The 18,847-nt window shown below is 38.5% G+C and overlaps 1 protein-coding gene and 1 long non-coding RNA gene across 2 annotated transcripts in view; one reads left to right on the plus strand and one right to left on the minus strand.

The window, feature by feature from the left end:
- The window catches only part of LOC123349143, a 208,156-nt gene that overhangs the window by 111,706 nt on the left and 77,603 nt on the right, over positions 1–18,847 (minus strand). The window lies entirely within an intron of this gene.
- Positions 1–18,847, plus strand: part of CDYL2 (chromodomain Y like 2) — an 80,894-nt gene that overhangs the window by 53,650 nt on the left and 8,397 nt on the right. The window contains exons 3-4 of the mRNA XM_044986917.1: positions 2,926–3,143; positions 13,806–13,978. Of these exons, the coding sequence (XP_044842852.1) occupies positions 2,926–3,143; positions 13,806–13,978 (391 nt within the window). The remainder of the gene's footprint in view (positions 1–2,925; positions 3,144–13,805; positions 13,979–18,847) is intronic.

An 18,847-nucleotide genomic window follows, 5' to 3' on the forward strand; every position in this document is an offset into this window, starting at 1 on the left:
TGAACAGAAAAAAAAGGAATAAACTACCAGACAGGTCATTGTGCTCTAGTAATGAGTCACTATAAACAAGGAAGAAGCCAAAAATGTACAAGTTACAATTTTTAAAATTTCAAGCATTAAATGACATGTGTTGTTGGTTTGGGAATTTTACATTTGAAAATAATTCTTGTCAAAAAAAACCCAACCCTAAAGGCTTCAAATAGTCTTTCTAAACTAAGGAACTAATTTAAATTTAATGTTTCAATCAGTAAACCATAATTTAATTGAATATATCTGCTAGAACTCTACTAGAGAGTGTTTATAATTTAACTATAAAAAGAGTTTTATTGAATCCCTGAAAAAATAGAATTAACAAATATGTATCTATTAAATAAGGCCAGACTCTATCAGCTGAATACTATTAGACATTTAATATAGTTTAGTACTAAATATAATAATTGCAGGGTATAAAGAGATATTTTACAGGACGTGAACATTTGCAGAGTCCAGGGTTTAGTGATGGCTAGTCATGTAGTTGAATTAGCTACTCAGACATCAAGTAATGGAAATATTAAGACTATCTAAGGAAGATGGCTGGCTCCTATTAGGGAATCTTTCACTATAAATTCATCATTACAGTCATCAGTAACAATGCGTTTTAATTGGACAAAGATGATCTAAGCTACAAAATTTACATCCATGTCCTAATTTCCATCCCTCCTCCTCAAAAAAACCCTCTTAGCTTTTTAATACCAAAACCAGGAGGTTGGTTTACTCCACTCTAGAGGTAAGAACAAACAATTAAATACAGATTCAGGTTTGGATGCAGACTGTACTCCTTTTTTTCCTTCTTGGACTTTTGGAGTATTTTGGGACCATCTCTCTCTTTTCTTTTTCTTTTTTTTTTTAAATGGCCAATATATCAAGTAAATTGAGCAACTTTAAACTTCTGCTTTTGCACAGTCTATATAAGAACCTAAGAATGGTCTGATCCAGTATGGCCAATGGTCCACTTGCCCAGTATCCTGTCTTCCGACAGTGGCCAGTGCCAGATGCTTCAGAGGGAGTGAACAGAACAGGGAAATGTATCAAGTCATCTATCCCGTCATCCAGTCTCAATTTCTAGCAGTCAGAGGTTTAGGGACACTCTGACCATCTTGACTAATAGCCATTGATGGACCTATCCGCCATGAACTTATCTAATTATTTTATTCACCCATCATTTTTAATGGCAATGACATTTAAAATATCTGTAACTGCAAAAAGGAGACTTACAGAAAGCATGTGTTTAGGATATTTTTATGACTCCGTAACACAGCCTTTGGCCTACTTGTGTATTGTTACTAATGACAACATATTTCGTGAATATCCCATAGGAATTATAAATATGAACAAAGCAGGAGTTACAATTTGCTGCAAGCAGAACGCAGGATAAACTGAATGTTTCTCAGTAAGATGATGTTTTGTTGTGGTGGTTTTGTTTTTAAAGAGGAAGCATGTATTTCTTGTCATTGATTTGGTGTTTTCCTATCAATATGTGTTCTGCAAAATGGCACCAGCATTAATACTTTTTTTGCAGTTTTATGTTAAAAGTACAGGTGATTAAAAAGTCAGTATTTACCTCTGTTACTGCACAGTGGTATATGAGATACCACAGTTGTGTCCTAGTCCCTCTTTTGTGGGGAGGGGACTTTTATTAATATAAAGTTACAATAAGACATTAACTTACTTCATTATATATTATTACTTATTAAGGATCAGCTTAATATTCAAAGAACCTGGCTAATGATTCTGGCTTCCTAGTTGGAGAGCCCTCATTCTCCGAGTATGCTAAAAAGGGTGACCAAATTTTTAAAATGGCTATCCTCTTTTTGGCACTTCTCTTGGGTATATACACATGGTGTAATATGTCCTCTAATATGAGGACAGTATGTATTTTACTATTCCACAATTCCATTGAAGGAGAAGTAATATTTTCCCAATAATGTGCAATACAAGGTCTTGCTGCTAACAGTACAAAAAAAAAAAGTTAATTTGTCATCCTGTTTAAAATGTAGATCCTTTACTGGAGCATTAGGTAAGCAGGTCAGGGGACCTCGAGGAAGCCAGCATTTTGTCATGAGATGACTCTTAGTTTCCTCCCAAAACTGTCTAATTCTTGGACACAAACTTCACATTTACAAATATGTTTGCCTTTCCCTGAATCCTCTCCAATGGAGCACCTTGTATCAAGTTCTATCCTAATTTGAGCATAATCTCAGATACCACAGTGCGATAACAATGGGTAAAATACTACCTTTAATGGTGACCGCTGGAATTATAAGGAAGAGGACTGTGATAGTGGAGTCAGCTTAGCTGTAAATGTTTGATATGAACTGCTCTATATTGCTCTGAGTCCCTATAGAGATGTACAATTGAGGATCTTGTTCCTACATTAAAGTTGCCAAATGGAGTTGGCAATGGCTTTAGTTCTGTATACAAGGAACAAAATGTATCTTAGGAAGAGGTGATATGGACTAAGTCAATCATGCCCAGCTTTGCCAAAGAAAATTGAATTAGAATTTTCCCATGAACTTGAGGGTCACCCCAAATTCACATAAAAGAGCAGGGTACAGCTGCTCTCATTTTCCACTACAGGCACATCTGTTGAGACCACTAGTCCCAAAATGCAATGATTGATCTAGATTGGAGTGGTCTTCTGCTCAGATCATGATTGAGCATTTCATGCTGGGATACGCAGGCTGAACCGCTGTAGTAAAAATGAACTATCAGGGGACACACTAGGATTCGTGGGCCACATTTGGTTGCTGGACACATTTTTGCCCACCCTTGGAACAGGATGATCTAGACATCAAGTGAAATTCAAGTTAATGATACACTACACTGTTTTCTTTGGAGGTATAGACATGATCACATGTATCCATTTTGGTTGTTTGCATTTGAAAGGTTCCTCTCTGGCCAACGGAGGCCTGAATCTGCACAGCACTGTGAAAAGGAAACTGGATGGGGAGAAAGATTATGTCTTTGATAAGAGACTAAGGTACAGCGTGCGTCAAAATGAAAGTAACTGTCGGTTCAGGGACATTGTGGTCCGGAAAGAAGATGGTTTCACACACATTCTGCTCTCCAGCCAGACTTCAGATAACAATGCACTGACCCCAGAGGTAAGCATGTAGCCATAAAAGCAAAAGAAAGCCATCTTAATAGATGGGAATGTGGTTAACCTGAAAATTAAAGGCAACTCTTAATCTGTATTTTTGGAGGGTGGGGTTCCCTACTGAATATCTTTTTAAAATTTATGGAGCTCAAATATTCCATCTTTCCATGCTTGGAATTTTATCCAGATGGATCCAACTATTATATGCAATGGAAATTATTTTTTCAAATAATCTCTCCCAAAAGAAAAGATGTGATCACTAATCCCTGCCTGCAGTTTTAAGAAATAGTTGTTCAAATATAAAAAGGACTACCCTTAGTGGAAATCTGGCCTCTAACACAATATGTTTGATTAGTACTGCAATGATTTATACACAAATCAGGATCTTATCTCAGGATAAAAATTCAAAAACTTAAAAGTCATCTTAATCCTTCACTGCTTTTATTTCATTGTCCATTTGACATTTTCATGCACTGTATTCTTTACAAACTGAGGCCCCAACCCTGCACTCAAATGCACAGGGATTCAGAGTGTCTCTGTATAAGTGATGTTATTGATTTCCATTGAATCAGTCATTCTGCATCTAGGATTGTTTTGTCTTGTTTATCAAGACTTCTATTAAGTAACAAACGTGTGATTTTGAAATTAATTTCCAATAATTGAACACAGCTAAAAGCATTGCCAAGCACATTAGGCCTTAAATTTTACCTCCCCCCACCCCCTAAATAGTTAGGATCCAGTGGGGAATGTACTCTGTCTTTCATATTGGGGACACACACACAGAGGCGTTAACACTGTTGGTACCATACAAAACTAGACACTTACCACCCACAGTTTTTTGCAATATTTATAAGTAGGGCCCTACCAAATTCATGGTCCATTTTGGTCAATTTCATGGTCATAGGATTTTAAAAATCATAAATTTCATGATTTCAGCTATTTTAATCTGAAATTTCACGGTGTTGTAATTTTTGACCCAAAAAGGAGTTGCAGTACTGCTATACTTAACCCTGTGCTGCTGCTGGCAGCAGCACTGCCTTCACAGCTGGGCAGTTGGAGAGCGGTGGCTGCAGGCCGGGAACCCAGCTCTAAAGGCGGAGCCACTGCCAGCAGCAGCGCAGATCTAAGGATGGTATGGTATGGTATTGCCACCCTTACTTCTGCACTGCTGCTTGCAAAGCTGGGCTCTCAGTCGGCACATGCCACTATCCGGCTGCCCAGCTCTGAAGGCAGCAGCGCAGAAGAAAGGGTGGCACAGTATGGTATTGCCACCCTTACTGCTGTGCTGCTGCTGGCGGGGCGCAACCTTCAGATCCGGGCACTCGGCCAACAGCCATCACTCTCCAGCCACCAAGCTCTGGAGTCAGCACAGAAGTAAGGTTGGCAATACTGCAACCCCCCTAAAATAACCTGTGACCCCCCCCTGCAACTTCCTTTTGGGTCAGGACCCCCAGTTTGGGAAACGCTGGTCTCACCCGTGAAATCTGAATAGCATAGCGTAAAAGCACACAAAAGATCAGATTTCACAGCTGTCTTCCGATAGTGGCCAATGCCAGATGCTTCTGAGAGAATGAACAAAACAGGGCAATTATCAAGTGATCCATCCCATGATGTCCAGTCCCAGCATCTGGCAGTCAGAGGCTTAGGGACATCCAGAGCATGGGGTTGTGTCCCTGACCATCTTGGCTAATAGCTATTAATAGACCTATCACTCCATGAACTTTGCTTTTTTAACCCAGTTATAGTTTCTCATGGCCATGAATTTGATAGGGCCCAAACGATAAGGGATACTGTAGTAAAGGTAAATCCTATCGAGCACCAAACTCACCATACTTATAAAAATTACATTAAATCCATCATTCCTATAGAATCCATCACTTCATTATGAGGCAAACAACTTTATGTATAAGTATGGGACTGCTGTACTATAACTAAATGACTGCTGACTGAGGCAAACCAAAGACTTGCCATGTTAACTTTAGACAGACATAGCTTTGTGTTGCTGGCCCTGAGAGCTCATCCCCCAGATCACCAAGAGGAGTTCAAGTTTATTGAGCAGCGTGGCTAGAGCCCAAAATTCTCCAGAGAAAGCCATACCTGGCCTACTCCTTTGAATCTTTTCTGTAACCCAGCAGCCCACCTCTATGCATGAACCACACAAACAGATATGGTGGGCTCCTTCTCTCAGATCTGCAGCATTGACAGTATTCCCGGTGCTGGGCTAAAATCATTGCTGAAGTTGGAAACATGGAAATAAATAGCCTTTTTCTTTCTAAAGCTGCATTAATATCTAAGGTCTGGATGGTCGGGGCTTAGTAACAGGGTATCTAGCTTTTCACATCTAGCTTGCATGTTTAAAACCCACAATTTCAGCAAAGAGAGAGACCAAGGGCCATGCAGTATGGAGCAAATCTCTGGTCCCTGGTGTGTGGTTTCTCCTAGGCGGGTTGAGACAATATTCTGCGGGTGAACACAGAGCTTCAGTCCCCAGGGATGTCAGTTTGACACCTTTTACCAGCGCTAACCACACACATGCAGAACACTTATAGACAGTGGAGAAGAGGGTTTGGTTTTGTTAAAAGTTACTATGTTCATTTCAGACTCTATTAGAAACATAGGAAAAAATGTTTGCTCAAATCTGCTCAGAGCAGGTCTAGTTGACATGGAAGTTAAAACTTGAGCTGGAGCTGCCATGATTGCTACCATCAGTGGAGTAAGTAGACAAGGCAGCAAGGCTTGTGCAGCCCAGAATCAAACTATACATTACACAAAGGCCCACTCTCTCCTTAGCTTCTCTGCTTTCCATTGTGATTCCTCCTGACCCAGCCACAGCTGGACTTCCTTTGGGCTTTAGCTGTTTTGTTAAACTAGTGATTTACTCTGTTTATCCCCACTTAATTAAAGATGTCTAAAAACCCAAAGGTTATATTATAGAGTTCTCTGCACGTGTCAAAGCAGAGCCAAGCATACATTTGCCTGACAAAAGATTAACCTCAACTATGGTATGCAATTCAAGTTATTATCACTAGGTTTGTTGATATCAGGAGTAAAGGGAGGTAAACTAACACTAAATGGAACATCATAATTCATGCTAGTAACTACATCACAGTTGAAGTTCATGCAGTTGATTTTAGCATAAAACATGCCTATGTTCCTTTCTTTTAGGATTTGCATTGATTGTAATTGGCTCAGTGCCATTGTGGTTTTTGAAAAAAGATTCAGATTACTAATGGAATTATTTCCTTTTATCTTTAACTAGACATTGCTCATTTTGAAAAATTATAATTTTGCTTTGGTATTTTATTTCATTTTTTAAAGAGAGTCATGCAAATTTTCAACATAAATTCTACCAATGGGTTATTTAACTTCACAGGTCACTTGCTAATTTTGAAGATTTGATTCAAACTTTTTTGAAAGTCTATTACCTAAATATATAGAAAACTTCTGTTATTGTTTTTTAAACTCAACAGCTTTTGGTAATCCAAAATCTGTTTCAAACCCAGGAACATGGTTAATCCATTGTTTTTATTCTTCCTAGTTAGGGTAAAAATACTTCTGGGGATTAATAATTTACTGAGTTAAAAAGCAGAAGAGTAAATGAAAAAATAAATTCTAGATTGTTGATGGCTTTAGTAAAGATTGACAGAACTACTCCATATGCATTATGAGTCAAAAACTGAAAGTGGAGGTACACACATGAAATACCAATATTCATTCTTCTAGACATGAAAAAAAGCAGTGCTTGTAGTGTTAGAGATATATGTCACATCACTGGTTTACTTACACTCTTCTTCTCATGAAATATGTCAGGTTCAAGCTGACAGCTATCTGTGTTATTATTCTCCTAGCAGACAGATTGCTTCTTATGGCAGACTTCAATCACAAGTATTGCCCTATCATTCCAGTAGGATTTATCATCCCCATATAATTTATCTGATATCCTTGTACTGGAAAGGACTCAATGTGCTTACAGGAGTGCCGATGTATCAATAAATAATAGAATTAAATGTATAATTAACAAGGCTATCCAAAGTAATCACTGCAGAATAGTTATAAAAATGCTACCAAGGGTTGCTCATTGTAACATTTTTAGAGAATGTTTCTCTTTTTATATTTATATATGCAAATGGACTGTTAAATTTCATGTATTTATTTGAAACTCTAATTTTTTAAACCTGGTACTTCTATTGATTTATACAGATTATGTGTAGGCAAGTTTAGGGATAAATTCCCGATTCACTGAGACTTTCTGAATATAAGCAAAGTTTAGAGAGAAGTCTTTAAAAACACCCATTTGTAAGAAGGGGAGGCGGGAGGAGAAATAACTCAACTAAGCTCTTAGGAAGATAGTAGTCTATTTTTTTAGCAGTTTAAGTACATTTTATATCGGTTTATAAAAGGGAAATCTTGCCAGACAAACCTGATTGCTAATTTTGTAGTCTTATTTAAAAAAAAGCAATCTAGAGAAAGCAGTAGTTGTAATATATTTTGATTTCAGCAAAGCAGTAGATGCAGGACCGAGCCTCAGCTGGCCTAAATTGTAATTTGGCTGATTTACACCAGCTGAGGATCTGGTCTTGTGAATTTTTGTTTCTAACGTTAAATCATTAATTCAAATAGGACTTGGGTAGGAATAATCTCCTGTCAAATGAAAACTGGTTGAAGGGCCATAAAAGAAAATTAAATGATAAACAGCAGTGTATTGAGTTGGGGAAGATATCTACTGGGCTCCTGCAGGAATCAGTGCTGGATCTGGTCTGGAAGACAAAATAAACTACATTTTAATGAATTTCACAAATTATATTAAGTGGCAGGAAGGTGAAAATGCCAGAGAGGCCAATACCAGAGAGGCCAGAGAAATAGTACATGGGACCCTACAGAGAGTCTGGAAACAGACAGAATATATTATATGGAGTTCAGTGGGGAGTTCTGCTTAAAAAAACAATGGCATGAACTGGACCAAAATGATATTCATTTTGGAATATTGCTAGCAAATACGTAATTGTGTAGCCCGAGAAGTAGATTTTGTGCTCATCCTGTATGATTATCAATAAGCATGCTACATCTATTTATGTATGTTTAAACATCTGTAGGAAAACAATCTAAAACACAGATATTCAATGAGAAGTGTGGAAAACTATAATGCCAAAAGAGACTTTTAAGAGTCTGATAGCGAACTGCAAGCTAGAGACAAATGTGCACCATGGAATAGTAGAAAGGCCAATAGAATTTTAGGTTGCACAGGCATCATATCACAGAACCAGGGAATTCTGGTAATCCAAGTATACTCTGTTCAGCTTCTGAGCACATCTTTACTAAAGAAGTATTGATAATTTTTGTTGCTCCTCTCTAAATTTGTCAGGAGCCTGGAAGGGCTAACCTTCGATAGGCTTTCTGGGTTTTTTTTTCCTTTCTAATTTTGGGTGTTTATATTAATATGAATTATGTCCCATTTGTAGGGGAGAAAATAAGTTCTCATTTATATTTTTAAAATGTTTTCCCTGAATGTCAGAAATTTGGCCTCCTCTGATTCAACTTGATCCCAGGGATCAGTTCCCAGGGATTGACTTTTAAAGTCCTTCAGCTCCCTCTGCAAACAAACAAACAAACAAACAAACAATCTTCAGCACTGGGGAGGGAAGATGAGAAAAATTGGGATGGGGGAGGAGTGTTGTGTACATTTAATAAAAGCTTTTCTCAAATTGCTGCTTCTGTGTGGTTTTACACATCAAAACAGGTATTTGTTCTGAGGTCGAGGAGGTGGTGGGAAGCAGACCAGTTGAGAGTCTCTGGGTAAAAAGATAAAAGGGGTAAAAAATAGGGTGACATCATGGTAGGGGTCTACTGTAGACCACCAAATAAGGAAGGGGAGGTGGATAAAGCATTTCTAGAACAAATAACTGAAATATCCAAAACACAAGACCTGGTAGTAATGGGGGACTTGAACTATCCAGACATCTGTTGGAAAAGTAATTTGGCAAAACACAAAATTTCCATTAAGTTCTTGGAATGTGTAGGGGACAACTTTCTGTCCCAGAAAGTGGAGGAAGTAACCTGAGGGACAACCATCTTAGACCTGATTCTGACCAACACGGTGGAATTGGAAGTGAATCTGAAGATGGAAGGCATTTTGGGTGATTTCATGGTTTTAAGGGAAGGAAGGAGTGAGAGCAACAGAATAAGGATAATGGACTTCAACAAACTTGTAGAACTGGTAGGTAAGGTCCCATGGGAAGAAAATCTAAGGAAAAAAGGTGTTCAGGAGAACTGTTAGTTTCTCAAGTAAACAATATTAAAAGAACAATTGCAAACTATCCTGATGTGAAGGAAAGATAGGAAGCATTGTAGGAGGCCAATATGGCTCTATCAGGAGCTTTTTAATGACCTGAAAAATCAAAAAGAAATCCTACAAAAAGTGAAAATGAGGACGAATTGCTTAGGAGGAGTATAAAAGAATAGCACAATCATGTAGGAATAAAATAAGAAAGACTAAGGCACACCTAGCAAGGGACATAAAAGGCAATAAGAAGAGGTACTTTAAACACATTAGGAGCAAGAGAAAGACTAAGGGAAGTGTAGATCCTCTGCTTATTGGGGGGGAAAGAGCTAATAACTGATGACATCAAAAAAGCAGAGGTGTTTAATGCCTATTTTGCTTCAGTCTTCACCAAGGAAGGTTAAATGGTAACCAGATACTCAACACATTTAATATTAACAACAAGGGGGAAAGAATGCAAGCCAAAATAGGGAAAGATCAGGTTAAAGAATATTTAAGTAAATTAGATGTATTCAGTTTGGCAGGACCAGATGAAATTCATTATAGGGTACTTAAGGAACTAGCTGAAGCAATCTCAGAACCATTAGCAATTACCTTTGAGAACTTTGGGGTGAGGTCCCCAAAGACTGGAGAAGGGCAAATATAGTATCTTTGAAAGGGGGGGGGGGAAAGAGTTCCCAGGGAATTATAGACCAGTCAGCCTAATTCCAACACCTGGAAAGATAGTGGAATAAATTATTAAACAATCAGTTGGCAAGCACCTAGAGGATAATAGGGTTATAAAGGAATAGCCAGCATATATTTATCACAAATAAATCATGCCAAACCAACCTAATTTCCTTCTTTGACAGAGTTACTGACCTAGTGGATACGGGAAAGCAGCAGATGTGTTATACCCTGTTTTTAGTAAGGCTTTTCACACAGTCCCACATGACATTCACAGAATGAAACTAGGGAAGCATGGTCTAAAATGAAATTACTATAAGGCAGCTGCACAAATGGGGTAAAAGACCTTACTCAAAAAGTAGTTATCAATGATTCGCTGTCAAACTATCAGGGGAAATTTGTGGCGTCACCCAGGGGTCAGTCCTGGGGCTGGTACTATTCAGTATTTTCATTAACAACTTGAATAATGGAGTGGAGAATATGCTTATAAAATCTGCAGATGACACCATGCTGGGAGGGGTTGCAAGTAGTTTGGAGGACAGGCTTAGAATTCAAAATGACCTTGACAAACTGGAGAATTGGTCTGAATACAACAAGATGTGAAATTCACTAAATCCAAGAGCAAAGTACTTCACTTAGGAAGGAAAGATCTGCACAAGTACAAAATGGGGAATAAACTGGCTAGGCACTAGTACCGTTGTAAAGGATCTGGGGGTTGTAATGGATCACAAGTTGAATGAGTCAGCAATGTGATGCAGCTGCAAAGAGGGCTAACAGGAGAGTCGTATGTAAGACACAGGAGGTAACTATCCTACCCTGCTTGGCACTGGTGAGGCCTCAGCTGCAGTATTGTGTCCAATTCTGGGCACTACACTTTAGGAGAGATGTGAACAAATTGTAGAGAGTCCAGAGGAGAGCAACAAAAATGATGAAAGGTCTAGAAAACCTGACCTATGAGGAAAGGTTAAAAAAACTGAGCATGTTTAGACTTGAGAAAAGAAGACTGATGGAGGGACCTGATAACAGTCTTCAGATGTTAAGGGCTGCTATAAAGGGGACTGTGATAAACTGTTCACTGAAGTAAGTAATGGGCTTAATCTGTAGCAAGGGTGATTTAGCTCAGAGATTAGGGTAAATTTTCTAACTATAAGGGTAATTAAGCTTCCAAAGAAGGCTGTGGAATCCCCATCTCTGGAGGTTTTTAAAGCAGCTTGGACAAACACCTGTCAGGGACAGTCTAGGTTTAACTGGTCCTGCCACCGCGCAGGGGCTGGACTTGACTTTTCAAAGTCCCTTCAAGCCCTTCATTTCTATGATTCTATCCATTTAAACCTAAGTCTAGAAATGTTTATGTGGGAAAATGAAGAGATCCATATATATATGTGGGCTAAGAGCGAAACAAGTATTTGAAGGATGATAACATTAAGGAAGAGAGAAATTGTAGATGTGCATATAAACATATGGGGATGGGAACATTGCAGTTGAATATCAGGAGGAACTGACTGACAGGAGAGTCATATTCTATCATCATATTTGAAGCAAAGCTCCCCATTACGATCAACAGGAAGTTTTGCTTCTAATTTGGCCACACAGTATTGCCCAAACATGTTGACTATATTATGGAATCTGCCAAGGAAATAGTGGAAGTCCCAGTGTTAGGGAGACATAAAACATTAGAAAAACAGACTGATGAGAGCAATCTTATAATAGCAGGGAGTTGGACTAGTCAATCCAATAGATCTCTACCTTACACAGTTCTGTATCTTCTGAAATAAATGTTTAGCTTTGATCAGGTCTAAAATCACATGCAAAACTTTATGAGTAGATTGTTCTCACTTCCCAGCTACAACAAAATTTGCATATGCTGTTCTACCCAGCTGCATTTTTGCATGAGTGTGGGTTAATATTCTCAAAAAGACTGAGGCTGTGCCTCCATGATTTGGGCGTAAATTGCCCTCACAAAATCAGTGCTGCCGTTTTTGTACATAAATTCTAGCTACAGAGCTGAGAGAACTTCTGCCTATAACTACCTGATTTTCACACACAGTCAAGATTGTAAACACTCGAATGTGCACCTACAAAAGAGTTTTTATCTTCTGAAAACTTACCCTTCCATTTCTCATGTGCAAGTTTTATACATGCTAGAATTCAGATCTTTGTGTTTGTACATGCAGATCAGGTAGACACCACGCTACATGATTTGCTCAAGCAAATGCAAGCTTGTTCCCATATATCAGTGTTTCCCAAACTTGGGACGCCACTTGTGTAGGGAAAGCGGCACGGGCTGAGGGATGTACTGGCCACCACTTCAAGCAGCTCCCATTGGCCTGGAGCAGCGAACCGTGGCCAGTGGGAGCCGCGATTGGCCGGACCTGCGGATGCGGCAGGTAAACAAACCGGCATGGCCTGCCAGGGGCTTTCCCTATACAAGCGGCATCCCAAGTTTGGGAAACACTGCCATAAATCATAGAATGTGTGTGTGCAAAGCCTGTCCAGAAAAAGTGGCATGCATAAAATTCCACCTGTACATTTAGTGACTTTTTTTTAATCGATTTGGATTAGTACATGTCTGTACAGCACTTCTGAGATGTAAAGCACTTTTCAAGCATTAAGTAGTGAAAAGTAGTAGTTGCCACCTGAATGTCTTATTTCTCTACATCTGTAACTCATCAAGCCAAATTTTGCGGTCTTTGAAAATTTCCCTGTACATCCAAATCTTTCAGTATAAATGAGAGCAGAATTTGGCCCATCACGCTTAAGGTCCTGAATCGAGAAGGCATTTAAATATGTACAAAAATTTAAGCAAATGCATAGTCTCACTAAATGAAATCATAGTCCCACTGGAGTTGATAAGAAAACTCCCATTGATTTAAATCGGCAGGATTTCACACGTAAAAGTCAACAAGAGTAGTCAGTCAACAGGGCTACTCACATGCTTAAAGTTACATATGTGCTTACATGCCTTGCTCAGTCAGGGCCAGAATGAAAACTACCTGCAGAAATGTATGAAATATTATTCCCCTTCTTAAAATGGTTAGGAAAAATGTTGTTCTTGCAATAATAATAGTCTCTTATTTCAACACCAGTACATCAAGGTCTTAAAGATTTTGACTAGTGTTTATGAATAATTTGATCTAATAGTAAATCAAGCGGTAAATTAGTCATCTTTCTAGTGGCTTTTATTACGATAGCATTTGTATACTTTAAAAATGTCACTGACCATAGTACTATAAACGATACATTAAAGTCTGTGCATTTAAAGTTGTATTGTTCCACCTGACTGATACAGACTGCCCTAACTGAACTGGTGGAAGAACCGAAGGCCAGGGTTTATATATTTCACTCAAACACAGAGCTTACCCTGCTATTGCTGTGGTAACAACTTTGATGGTACAAAGATGTATCTGTTTATTTTTTAAAAAGTCATAGGAGCAAAATAAGAGCCAAGAAACAAGAAATCAATAGAATAACACAATTTAGGTAACCAGAATTTCCCCCAAAGGATAAGCGAAGAAATGCCACCTTGTCAAAAATGGATCTGAATTACTGCATGTCCGCAAAGCACTTCAAAGATGTAAGGGCTTTGTAAACACTATTATAATTCAAAGTACTTAAGTTATAGTGGCCAAAATATACATCTCTAACAACAAGTACAATTTTATAAAGCAAGAGAAATTATCTTGCAAAGGCATGCATGTCGAATTGTTTACTTTTCTTTATCCACAGATCATGAAGGAAGTTCGGAGAGCATTGTGCAATGCATCAGCTGATGACAGTAAACTCTTGCTTCTCAGCGCAGTGGGAAGTGTATTCTGTAGTGGCCTAGATTACTCATATTTAATTGGCAGGTTATCCAATGACAGAAGAAAAGAAAGCACTAGGATTGCAGAAGCTATAAGGTGACCCAAGCTTACATATAAATTATGAAATGCAGTGTGTGATTATAAAAAATATTTGTCAGGTCCAAGAGTGTTAAATATTTAAGTGTTGATTGTACGCTAATTTCAGTCCTACAAATTCATTTAACAAGAAAAAGGAATGGGTTTGCTGTAGCTTTTTCTTATGAGACAGAACTCTTATTTCCAGTACAATGTGTTAAGATTTATTTAGTTCCACTACCTCAGTGTATTTCAAAATTCTTCCTCAAGTCTCAAATTCAAATTGAGATGTAACTGTTTTTTAAATTAGCTGTGGCTTCATGTTTTAACATTGTTCCTCAAAGCCAGATATTTTACTTGTTTCAGTTTTCATCATTTTAATGAGTTTCAGTACAAATGGGGATCTATGACTTAGTCGTGTTATATTAATATATCAGGCATCTAATGTATTTCAGAACCTTCTTAGAAAGGTTTCTGATATTTTTCTTACATTTAAATCATGTAATTTATATGTAAATGTAGTTCTATTTTCATAACTAAAATGTGGTTTTGCTTAAAATATCAGATTATTTTAATAGAAATCCAGGGTATATGAAGTGCTGTCTATAAATCAATCTACACTATAAACCATCAAATGTTCCCATTATCCACAATGGTATAAATATATGACCAGATCTTCAGCTGGTGTATATCAGTGTTACTCCATTAGAGTCAATAGAACTACATCTTTTTACACCAGCTGAGGACTTGGCTCAGACTTATTATTTCCTACAAATATGTATTCCTCTTTTGAGAGCTTTAAAATTTTATGCAGTACATTCTGACATTATTATGAAGGAATCCAACTGAAGGGAATGGTTTGCTATAGATCTGGACTTCAGCTATATTAGGACAACTTGTTTTATTGTTTCATGATATAAATCAACAGAATTATCTAACGGAAGCCAAGGCATTTTAGTAATGACCTCAGTCTGTTGATTACCAGTATCTTGGTTACTGCAGTGACTATTGTCAGCTTCAGGGCAATTGCACCTGTATTTCTTAGGGTCCCAGCAGTCACCTCTCTTGGGCAGAGACCCGCATCTCACTCCATCCTGACTGGGGGTTCTTTAAGGTTATACAGTTCCCTGCCTACACTGTGATCTCCCCAGCAAGCTAGACTGCCAAAAAAGCCAGTGTTGGTGCTTTTCTTTCTCCCCGGGGGCTGCCACCTGTATATTGCCATCAGTTATAAGTTACCAAACAGCTCATTCTAAGCAAGCACATGTATTCTTAAGATAAAAGCATTACAGGGAAAACATTAAAAACAATAAAAGAATCTACATGCATGCTCAAAAGCTTACCAGAGCTCACCCCAACTCCAACCTTGAGCCCTGGTCAGTCCTTCAAAACCCACAACTGGGTTTTCCCTGTGGTAATACGTTCATAACTGTCTCAAATTCAGAAGCAGAATCTCAACTGCAGTACAACTATTTCTTTATACAGCTTGGGCATGTGATCTGCAGTCTCCTGGAACAGATAATCAGCAGACAATTACCCATTCCTCAGGGCATAGTTTCAAAAGGCTGAGTTTTTGCATAATTGGAAGTGGGGAATTTGAACTAACCTCTCCCTAAGTAGATTTCCTGGGGAATACCTCACATTTAATGTCCCAAAATCCATTCTTCTCTGACACATTTTCAATGTAGACCTTTGAACTCCTGGGCCTCACATCACATCTGCCTCCTGGAGAGGTTACAGACAGTCCCTGCTCACCAAAATATATAAGATTTGCATTGAATACAATGGACCCCAAAGACACTTCAACTTAATTCAGTAAGGTCTCCCAAGAATACACAGGAAATTGCTGTATCTGTCACAACTATTACAGTACAATTTGGATAATTCTATTAGATATTTCTGAAACTTAAAGTAGAGAAAAATGAATGTCTTGTAAATTTAATTAATAATATTATGGCTTAAATTTTCAGAGGTGTCTTGTGAGGCTGAGGACACCTGAAAGAGGCCTACTTTTTATGGGATGGATGTTCAGCACTTTCTGAAAATCAGGCGCCTTCAAAGTGTATCAAAATCACTAGTTATGTATGAAATTGTTTGTGTGTGTGTGTGTATGGGTATACATATACATATATACATATACACACAATCAATATGTAAATACTTGTTTAATGTTTATTTTATAAATATGAATGACTAAATAGACATACATTTATACACACAAAAATCCTATAGATGTATAGAGTCATACATATCCATTCAACATTTAAATAAGTATGGACCAGACTGTGATACTCTGACTCACATTGGTAGTGCCTTACTCCACAACAGTCGCACTGAATAGTAGCTTACAATCTATGGAAGGAAGGGTATTGCAATATGGCCCCATATAAACTGCTTAATGAAATCTGGTATGTCCCTCACATAGGGCCTGACAACAAGCAGTGAAGTCAATTGGATTCTTATTTAAAAGGGGTGTGGATCAAGTCCATTTTGCCACCCTTTCTTATGTTACAATCAGTAGTAGTCTCAGAATAACGTCATTCCTCTCAGCAAGAATGTCAGATTCTGGCCCAGTCAGGTTAGATTTTATGAGCATGGAAATACAATATTCTTAAACTTTTAACTTAATTGTCAATGCTTTTCTGTTGCTCAATCATTCCCTGAAAAGGGAGAAGCAGTTAACTGACTGACACAAAATAACACTGTAGCGAGAGAAAATGTTGCTTTGTCAGTGGTTAGGGTGCGCCAGTATATAGTAACTTACCCGTGTCCATTCTCTGTATCAGCTGAGAGTGGAATGTGTTCATATCAATATTATGAGATGAAAAGAAGAATTCTCACAGGGTATTCCTTCTGTCTGTGCTATAGCTCTCATATGTTGATCATAGCCTAAAACAACAGGATTGCAGTTTGTTTGTTTCACAGGCCCTTTAACAGACTAGAAGCCCTGATCCTGCAATGAGAGCGCTGTGTCCATGCCAAGCTCATTGCAAGATTCAAAAGTGCACATGAAGACCATATTTTCACGTCTCCTCTAGTAAAAACAAAAGCCTTCCAAACATAACATTTTCCCCTTTCACTGTAATAAGTTCCACTGTGCAACAGTGTTTACAACTTCCAGTACAATTCTAAGAATGTCCCCTCACATTCTGCTCTCCCCTTCTGGGGTCCCCCCTTTCTCCTTATAAGGCTGTCTTGTTTCTGCCAGGCTGCAGACTGCCTCCCCATGCAGCATGTTTAGCTGCTGCCTCTGATCTGTGAAGGCAGCTGCAGGGGCAAAGGGAGTTTCTTCTGCCTTCTGCACCTAGCAGTCTGGGAGTCTTGATTTTCCTCTGCATTCAGCTTTTCCAGTTTCTGATCTGTACCAAAAAATCAATAGGCTTGTGCCCATTGGTACCCAGAATACTCTGAAATTTTGAAATTGATGAAGGTTGTCACATTACAGGCAGAGAAATGCTTGGAGTTAATCATTGGGCCTTGCTTTGGTCAGCGAAGCGTGAACTATAATTCCCCTCAGTCCCCTCCTTTTCCAGTAATACATCTTTGCCTTCTGAGCCCATCGATACAGTACCCCTCCTTACTCTACTTGCCTTGCCTAGTAACCTGTTCCATTTTATTGTCTGTTGTACGAGGTGGAGCTCCTGACCTTTCTCTTCACTCCTTATTTTCTCATGTTCAGACTCAGGCCTCTCAATATTGATCATACTACCTCTTTGAAAAAACACATCACTGTCACTGTCAGTCCTTTTCATACATAGTAAACGCTAATATTGGGTCATCTCAAAGTCTCCTCTCTTTTTTTATTTTGTTGTTTTGAAAATAAACCCCTTTTCTCTTATATCCCAATCCATAGTCACAGTGATTTCAATGGGGCTAGTCACATGGTTAAAGTTAAGCATATGCCTGTGCTTTGCTAAAATCAGTGCCTTAATCTTTCCATGAGATCTGCTATCATCTCCAGCATCCAAATCCTGCTCTCAGATGCACAAGTATAGGTCCCATTGATCTCAACAGGAAATCTGCAAGCACATCCAAGGACAAATGTCTTTAAAAGAATCACGTTCTTCCACAACATACTCCATATGAGACTTGGGCAGTAACAGTATCACCTCTTGCTTTGCATTTTCCTTCTGCTAATATAATTCAGTATTTTGTTTGCCTTCTCTCTTGCTGTGCACTGGTTTGATGGAACCCATATTTTGTCCATAATTACACCCACACTTTTCCTGATCAGTGTACAGACTGTTCTGTTTCACACAGATTCCATACCCTTTTTCATAGAAGGCCGGTGACTTATTTCAAAGCTCTTATTGCACTAAATTTAGTGTGTTCTAGCCCTCACCTAAGTGAGCCAACCCATTTTGCATTTGACTGCATTATTTCCGCTTCCCCTCTTTTATTCCCCCCCCCCCCGCCATCAGTTCAAATTTGTTGTAAGAGGTGGGACATGGAGATCTTTGTTATACCTTAATCTAAATCACTTCTAACAAAGATCCAGCAAGTGACCTCTGGATACCACTCTAATAATCTAATTTCAATGTAGTTTTTTCCAATCTGTGGCTCCCCTTTGTGTCTTTCTCTTTCAGCTTGTGTGTACTCTTTATATCACCCTGTTTTATCTCTGTTCCATGGCTCAGTATGATACCTTACCATTAATCTTTGATGCAGACCCTCAGGTTCTTTAACATAAGTATACAACAGTGCACCCATTGAGAATTAATTAACTTAATTCTTTTGTACTCCTCTTTCATTCTGCAATATATTTAAAGGATTCCATCAAGTTAGCTAAGCAAGACCACCTGAATCCATGCTGGCCTTCCTTGAATAGAGTGAGAGCTGCTAAGTATACAACCCATCACTTACTGGTCCAGAAATAATACTAGTCCTAAC

This window comes from Mauremys mutica, chromosome 14 (assembly GCF_020497125.1).
Source record: "Mauremys mutica isolate MM-2020 ecotype Southern chromosome 14, ASM2049712v1, whole genome shotgun sequence".
Classification (NCBI taxonomy): Eukaryota; Metazoa; Chordata; order Testudines; family Geoemydidae; genus Mauremys; species Mauremys mutica.